We start from the raw sequence: 9,009 nt of genomic DNA, 5'->3' as shown, positions 1-9,009 counted from the left end.
AGACACAAGGAAAGTATTAGCCCAAGAGACAGAAAGGGCCACATAAACCAGAGACTTCGTCAGCCTAAGACCAGAAGAACTAGATGGCGCCAGCTACCACCAATGACCGACGTGACAGGGAACACAACAGTGAGTCCCTGATAGAGCAGGAGAAAGGTGGGATGCAGAACTCAAATTCTAGTAAAAAGACCAGACTTAATGGTCTGACTGAGACTGGAGGAATCCCAGAAAACATGGCCCCTGGACTGTCAGCCCAGAACTAAAACAATTTCTGAGGCCACCTCTTCAGACAAACATCGGACTGTACTGTGGGATGTAAAATGATACTTATGAAGAGATACATGAGACTAAACGGCCAGCTTCTGTCCAGAGGTGAGATGAGAAGGCAGAGAGGGTGAGGAGCTGGTTGAATGGACATGGGAAATCAGGAGTGGAAAAGAGGAGTGTGCTGTCACAGCACAGGGAGAGCAATTAGGGTCACATAACAATGTATGTATAAATTTTTTTTATAAGAGACTAACTTGAAATGTAAACTTTCACTTAAACTACAATAAAAAATTAAAAAAGAAAAAAAAACTGTCCTGAAATGGATAAATTGCTTAAAATAAATTTATTCAAAACCCACCTAGCTAGTAATCTCATCATCTGCAGCCTGAAAATTAAGAAAAATATTTACCATTCAAGATTTTTAGTTCACAAATCCAGAACAATTGTAGCTGTTGGCTCCATTTAACATATTGCCCTTACTGTTACAGGGATGAATATGACAAAAGGCTCCACTGGACTATGCACTTTGCTGTCAGCAACCAGAAATCCAATGAACTTCCCAGAGGCCAGTAAAGCACTACAGATTAGGGACTCAATTCATCTTAGCTGATACCCAACAGCCCTACAATAACCTACATTCTTGTTGTAGTCCTCCTGCTGGACTAGAAGCCTAACACCAAACTAAGTTTCAAGAAGTTTATCTCCCAGATTCAAAGTCTGCTTTTCAAACTTGTGGAGTCCCTGGGTGGTGCAAACAGCTAATACACAGATGCTAACCAAAAGGCTGGAGGTTCAAGTATGCCCGGGGGCGCGTTGGAAGGCCTGGTGATCTGCTTCAGAAAAATCAGCCATTGAAAACCCTACAGAATAGTTTTACTCTGACATACATGGGGTCACCATAAATCAGAACTGACTCAATGGCAGCTGGTTTTCATACTTGTAATAAAATTTTTCTTATAGTTAATTATTGGCAAGCTGTGGGTTACCATTTACTATCAATTCTGAGTTTCCCAAAACATGATTCTGTTAAGCCCAGATTTATTGATTTCAAAGTCAAACCAGTATAAATGTGCATAGGTGATTTAACACACCAGTTTGACAGAATGAGATAATTACTAGGGCATTTTCAGAATGTCTAGCCACTTTTCCATTTTATCACTCCCACATCTTCAAACCAAACCACTACTGTCGAATCAACTCCGACTCATAGTGACCCTTTAGGGCAAAACAGAACTGCCCCACAGGATTTCCTATGCAGTAAATCTTTACGGAAGCAGACTGCCACATCTTTCTACCACGGAGCGGCTGGTGGGTTCAAACCACCGACCTTTTGGTTAGCAGCTGAGCACTTTAACCACTGCCCCACCAGGACTCCTCCCCATTATCTTCAGTGTGAACTAAAAAGAGGTATCACATACGATAAAAGCTAAACTTCTGTCCCATTAATTTGCTAACAAATTGTGTTGCAACATTTCTAAGTCTTAACTGTTATCTGAAACACCCAAGAAAAGTGGATTCAGAGTCTCCAGAAAAATGTTCCTTTATAAGCATCTCTTCCAATTAAAATATAAGCCAGTAAAACTTAGTAAGTCTCCAATAACTGCATATTAGAAGTCATTAAGCACCTGGCAAGGTAAGAATGAGAATACTGACCATAAGTTTCCTTCAAGGACTGATTTTCTACAAAGTCCTGCCTCTCTGTATATAAAAAGTAGTATTGACCTACCTTGTTTACGAACATCTTCTACAGCAGCCACAAGCTCCTCCTTGAGAAACTGACTCTCCTTTGCAATTTTATCACCCTTCTCCAGGAAATTCTCAGTTGCTTGTTCAACAGATGCAGCCAAAACATGGGCTTTCTTAGAACGACCTCTCTTCTTATTAGATGGCCCCTTACTATTGGTGTTTACCAGGGTTGTAACCTAAAAATTTAATTTAAAAAAAAAAAAAAAAAAAACTGTGGTCAATTAAAATGAATATAACAGAAAGACTAACATCCTTAAAGACAGTAGGAATAAATCATTCATAAGGAAATAAACATCACATTTATGAGATTCCACTAAGCTTTAACAAATAATATGCAACTCTCTCTGTGTTTAAGATATACAGTAATGAGACTACATTTAGTTTCCAAAATAATTTAGCTGACTCAGTGTGTAAGAGAAGAAACATAATAAATATTTTAATTCTTCAAGAATGATCAGGTTTTTATTTTGGTTTTACAAATTAAAGAATGATTACAAAATAAAATGATTAAAGATAAGTTAGATGTATCTTCTCTACTATATGTCACCAAGAAGTTCCAGAAAGGGCTTGACAATGAACTTGCTTGCCTGGGAGATCACATTTTACCACTGTTTTCAATCTATGAAAAATGTTTTAAGATAACTTGCTTTTGAAGTCTTTTCACAGTTTATTCACATGAATTTCAACAATTAATTAGTAAACGCCCTTAAGAAAATAATGATTGCCCAAAGAAGCCTATTGTGATGGTGCTTTAAGTTCCTGTCTTGGTCATCTAGTACTGCTCTAACAGAAAGACCCCAAGTGGATGGCTTTAACAAAGAAAAATTTATTCTGTCACAGTCCAGTAGGCTACAAGTCCAAATCCAGGGCATCAGCTCCAGAAGAAGGCTTTCTCTCTCTGTCGGCTCTGGAGAAAGGTCCTTGTGATGCATCAGTCTTCCCTTGGTCTGGGAGCATCTCAGAGCAAAGGGCATGCTCTGCTCCTGGCACTGCTTTCTTGGTGGTATAAGGTTCCCCACTCTCTGCTCGCTTCCCTTTCCTTTTATCTCTTGTAAGGTAAAAGGTGGTGCAGGCCACACCTAGGGAAACTCCTTTTACATTGGATCAGGGATGTGACCTGCATAAGCATGGTGTTACAATCCCACCCTAATCGTCTTTAACATAAAATTACAATCACAAAATGGAGGTTAGGCACAAAATTCTGGGAATCATGGCCCAGCCAAATTGATACACACATTTTTGGGGGGACATAATTTGAACCATGACAGTCCCAGAACATTTAACCATCATTAATACGTGAACCACCAGATGATCTGTAGGCTGATGACTAAAGATTTGTTACAGTGTAAATCTGCCAAACAAAAGACCTACTGAGGACTGTTGTAGATGAGCTCTAAGAAAGTTAATATTCCTCTAAGTCTTAACCACACACTCCCACACATATATATAAAAAAATACTATTCTTCCTTACGAGTTGAAATGGAGTTTTTTTTTTAAAAGACACACACACTAGTAAGTTGTTTCAAAACACTATAAGGTATATAGCTAGTTGCTAACAATTAATGAAATGTCATCACACTGTGTTACTTGTATTTGTAACAGAACATACACCCTCAAATTAATTGCCTGCTAATTGACCCCACACAATGAAAAGTGTGTTACACATCATGAGGAGTCTTAGCAGTCAAGGCTCCATAACCCATTTTTCTTGGGTTTCCCTTCCAAGGAAAGAGTGAGGTTTCTCCAAAGTGTCAACATCTGGGAAGCTGAACTACATACCCCCAACCCATATTATTGCCAGTAAGATTGAAGAAAACGGCAGCAGTATTTGTACCTAAAAGGTTAAACGAATCCACGCATCAATATTTACTAGAGGAGCCAAAGCACACTAAAACATTATCTAAGTACTACCAACCTAAACTCAACCACTCAAATTAAGGCTCTGAACTAAATAAACCTTGCTCTCATGTTTGCTACCCATGTCCACTGCTATGGAACAATGTTACAACATGTACTTGTTTTTACAGGTTCTTACCTGTGTAACAAGAGGCTCCAACAGTCTTTCAACTGCCAGAGTTCTGATCTCTAGACTTTTGGGGTCCCATTTGAAGTTTATGTTGCCTGCGTGGACAGCAGTCATTTCTGAAAGAGGAACAAAAAGTCAAAGTTAGGCAAGCAATCAAACACAAAGATGAAATATAAAACCAATCTTCTCCTACTTAAGGGCTTTTATATCACCAAAGCTACATTAACCACAAGATGAAAAAAAGTTTTAGTAGCTTGAGCATGTGAATCCAGTAACTCTTAAAACCTCTTATACTTAAGATTTCTAGTTTACAAATACTAGGCATACTATAAGAGGGCATTCCCAAACACACAGAGCTTTTCCCTTTGGGCTTCTCTGGCACCGAGACATTTCTACTTTCAGTTTTTCCACCCCAACTTCAGAAGCAGGATGAAAAGCTAAAGTGAATGAAGGCTACTTTAAAAGAAATTTCTTCAGAAACTAATTTAATACTGAAGATCCTGATTTTTCTTGCTCCACAACATTTAAAGTACAGTATGATCAAAAAGGTACACCTCACTTCACTTTTTGATGAATTCTTAGAGAACATCTTGTCTTACTCTGTTAAAGCATAAAGCTTATGTCTGTTGTCCTCTGCACCTACAATTATTATCACTCACAGCCAGAAAAAATTTCAAGTCTCACTTAGTCAAATATCACTGTATCAGTGTCAATGGAAACTTCCGTTGGACAGAGGGTTTAAGGCAAAAAAAAAAAAAAAAAAAAACTCCAATGAAAACACCAAGCTCAGTTAGCGTTTGCTTCTAAAAGTAGTCCCTTCATGATTATTTGAAAAAAAAAAGAGGCATGTCACTGAGGTAAACACTAATACAAACTTTCTGGAAGACAAACTGTTGAAATTTGAAACATTAAAAATGTCCATTGCCTATAACCCAGCAATTCTAGTTATAGAATTTTATTCTAAAGGAATAATTAAGGTGCACGTAAAAACACGGGATACCACAATGTCCACAACAGCCCTGTACATAATCATTAAAAATTAGAACTACCTAAATTTCTAACATATGACTGAATAAATTAATTTTTGAAACAGCTACACAATTGGATAATGTCCTGCTCTTAAAAAACTTTGTTCCCAGGGGGAGTTGGGGGATCAATGTTGTCTGTGCCCACATCTTCATTTCTATTAAATACCACTTCCCATTAGAAGGAACCAGGGCTTCTTGGAAAAAAGGCTTATTCCAGGTCTAAGACATCTTATAGTGCAGAAAGCAAGAAAGGGTATAAAGATTAATGAAATCATATCAAAAAGACACAGGAACCAAGGGCTCCCACTGCCCAAACTTAAGACAATTTGAGTATCAAGCAGAATAATGACTGTAATTGCCTATAATATAATAAACCCAAATCCCATTGCCACTGAGTCGATTCCTACTCATAGTGACCCTACAGGACAGAGTAGAACTGCCCCACGGGGTTTCCAAGGAGCCACTAGTGGATTTGAACCGCCGACCTTTTGATTAGCAGCCAAACTCTTAACCACTGCACCACCAGGGCTCCTATAATATGTAAATAAAAATGCTGGTGTTCATGTAGTTGTTCTGTGCAGTCGAGTCGACTCTAACTCATAGCTACCCTATAGAACAGAGAAGAACTGCCCTAATAGGGCTTCCCAGGCTGTAATCTTTATAGGAACAGATTGCCAGGTCTTTTCTCCCATGGAGCAGCTGGTGGGTTTGAACCGTAGACCTTCAGTTAGCAGCACTGCACTTAACCACTGTGCCACGAGGGCTCCTTTGTAACATAATAAGTAAATAAAAGTGCTTATGTTCATATGGACAAAAGAAAAGAAAGGGGGCAGGAAGAGAATTTCTTTCTTTACCATGATTGTAGAACAGAATTAGAAAATGACCATTTTGCAACCCTACCATAACAACTGAGTCAGGCAAGGATTATCAATGGATGTTAAGACCAGTAGATAAAAGGTTATTGGGGAATACGATATTTGTAAGGTGCCACAATATTACCTGACAGGTTACTTACTAATTACAAAGGGCAAGATACACCTTTACAATGTTAAGATCTGATGGGCACTCCCTTAAACAAATAACTTAGCATTGCTATTAATGGAACACCTGATATTGTGTATGAATCCTAATATAATGATGAAATATGAAATACCTATATCACCTATAAATTATTGACAAAAAATGTTTAACACTGAGCAGCCATCTAAGATACTCCACTGGTCTCACCCCTTCAGGAGCAAGGGAGAATGAAGAAAACAAGATATAAGAGAAAGATTAGTCCAAAGGACTAATGGGCCACAAATACCACAGCCTTCACCAGACTGAGTCCAGTACAACTGGATGGTGCCTGGCTGCCACCACTGACTGCTCTGACTGGGATCACAACAGAGGGTCCCGGACAGAGTTGGAGAGAAATGTAGAACAAAATTCTAACTCACAAAAAAACACCAGACTTACTGGCCTGACAGAGACTAGAGAAACTCCAAGAGTATAGCCCCCGGACACCCTTTTAGCTCAGTATTGAAGTCACTCCTGAGGTTCACCCTTCAGCCAAAGATTAGACAGGTCCATAAAACAAAACGAGACTAATGGGGCACAACAGTCTGGGGACAAGGACTAGAAGGCAGGAGGGGACAGGAAAGCCAAGATCGAGAAGGGGGAGTGTTGACATGTTGTGGGGTTGTTAACCAATGTCATAAAACAGTATGTGTACTAACTGTTCAATGAGAAACTATTTGCTCTGTAAACCTTCATCTAAAGTACAATAAATAAAAATAAAAATTGTTTAACCCGAGTCTAATGAAGCCTCAAAATAGGGATTCTTAACCTTTGTGTGTGTGTATCTGTGTACCATGAATCCCTCTGGCAGTCTAATGAAGCCTACGAAGCAGCACTGTCCAAAAGAAATATTATCTAAGCCACATATGTAATTCTAAATTTTCTAGTAGCCACATTAAAAAAGGCAAAAAGAAACTGGTGGAATTTTAATATTTTCTTTAACTCAATATATAGCCAAAATATTATCACTTCAATGTGTAATCAATATTTTTTTTGTTTAATTATTAGAGATATTTTACATTCTTTCATAATAGATCTTCGAAATCTGGTGTGTATTTTCGGCTGACAGCACATCTCAATCCAGACTAGCCACATTTCAAGTGTTCAATAGCCTCATGTGGCAAGTGACTAACATATTGGACAGTGCAGCTACAGAACCTTTCTCAGAATTTTTTAAATGCATAAAATAAAACTCAAAGGACTACAAAGGAAACAAATATATTGAAATGTAGTTAACAAAATACTTCACAACTACCTGGGAGTGGTGGAAATATTCTGGAACTAGACAGAGGTGCTGGTCGCACAACACTACGAATGTACTAAGTGCCACTGAATTATAAACTCTAAAATGGTTAATTTTATGTTAAGTAAATTTCACCTCAATAAAATACTTTTTTTAAACTTTACAAACAACAAGCATGCGATAAAGTAATACACGCGCTTCTTTATTACCACATTAAGTAAGATCTGGCAAGAGGTCTGATAACTACTTCGAAATAATAATGTACAAGTTCTTTCAAGGTATTATATTAGGATTATCGCAGATACAAAAAGTTTTGAGATCTCTACTGGTGGCAAAGTTACAAGTACAACTGAAAAATGTAGTTTGTTGCCAGTATTAATAATAAAAGGAAATACTAAAGTCCTGTTAGAGGGAGTGAAAACAAAGACATAAAATTTTTCCAATCCAAATTCACTGACTCCAGGTTAAGAAACCCTAATCTTGACTGAATTTCAAGTTCACAGACATATAGGGGAGATAGAGCACATTAAGCAACACCATGAGGTAACAATCAGACAAATCCAGAAGGTAGGACATTCAACAAAACAGGCCTTAACTCTTCAAAAAGTCAATATTATGCGGGTAAAGTGGTGGGACAAATCAAAATCTGTTGTCATCAAGTCCATTCCGACTCATAACGACCCTAGAGGACAGAGTAGAACTGCCCCCTAGGGTTTCCAAGGAGCGCCTGGTGGACTAGAACTGCCGACCTTTTTGGTTAGCAACTGTAGCTCTTAACCACTACTCTACCAGGGTTTCCAAAGGGGTGAGAGGACTACTCTAAACTGAAAAGACTCAGAAGACTTAAGATTCCAATGCAATATATGTACCTTGTTTGGACCCTGGTTTGAAACAAAGAGCTGTAAGACACTGATAGGAAATTGGTAAATTTTTAATATTTATTAATTACTAGATGATATTATGGAATTACTATTCAATTCCATGTGATAATGGAATCATGGATATGCAGAAAAATGACTATTTTTAGGAGATACATGCTTAAATATTTAGGGGTTAAATGTCAAGATGTTAACAGCTTTCAAACGGTTTAGCAAAAGTAAATCTTTTTATATAAATTATATAAATAATTCTATATAGAAAGATCAAGAAATTACGGAGAAATACTTTTAACTGTTGAAACCAGGTAGAGGACATATGGATGAGTGTTCGCAGAATTATTCTTTCAACTTCTTGGTATAACTGGAATTTCTTATCAAAAAAAAAATAGGGAAAATATTACAGAAGAATATGGAGAAAAGTCCAAAATACTGAGGATGGAAAAGAGATTTCAAAACAATATGAGGTATAACTGCAGTGGGAAAATAAAGTAATTGGATATATACACCAAAATATTAACAGTGATGTTGTCTCTAAGGGTTGGAGATTATGCATGGTTTCAACGTTCTTCTTTTTCATTAACTGTATTTTCTGGTATTATAAAATTACACAGGTATTTAGAAAACTTTATTTCTGTAATAAAAAAATGAAATCTTCATCATACAGGGGAAACCAGCACAACTTGTACAAGGAAAGGTCATGGAAGCTCCACAGACGCATCCAAACTCCCTGAGGGACTGAACTGCTGGGCGGAGGGCTGTGGG

At 37.7% G+C, this 9,009-nt stretch overlaps 1 protein-coding gene across 2 annotated transcripts in view; it reads right to left on the bottom strand.

The window, feature by feature from the left end:
- Positions 1-9,009, bottom strand: part of CTNNA1 (catenin alpha 1) — a 197,754-nt gene that overhangs the window by 167,713 nt on the left and 21,032 nt on the right. For both annotated transcript variants that reach the window (XM_004381048.3, XM_023735584.1), the window contains exons 2-3: positions 4,049-4,155; positions 1,994-2,189 (exon numbers count right to left, since the gene is read on the bottom strand). In XM_004381048.3, coding sequence (XP_004381105.1) covers positions 1,994-2,189; positions 4,049-4,153 — 301 coding nt within the window. In that variant the 5' untranslated portion in view covers positions 4,154-4,155. The remainder of the gene's footprint in view (positions 1-1,993; positions 2,190-4,048; positions 4,156-9,009) is intronic.

This window comes from Trichechus manatus, unplaced genomic scaffold (assembly GCF_000243295.1).
Source record: "Trichechus manatus latirostris isolate Lorelei unplaced genomic scaffold, TriManLat1.0 scaffold00080, whole genome shotgun sequence".
Taxonomy (NCBI): Eukaryota; Metazoa; Chordata; class Mammalia; order Sirenia; family Trichechidae; genus Trichechus; species Trichechus manatus.
Note: the sequence above shows the minus strand (reverse complement) of the source record. Positions and strands in the feature narration are given on the sequence as shown.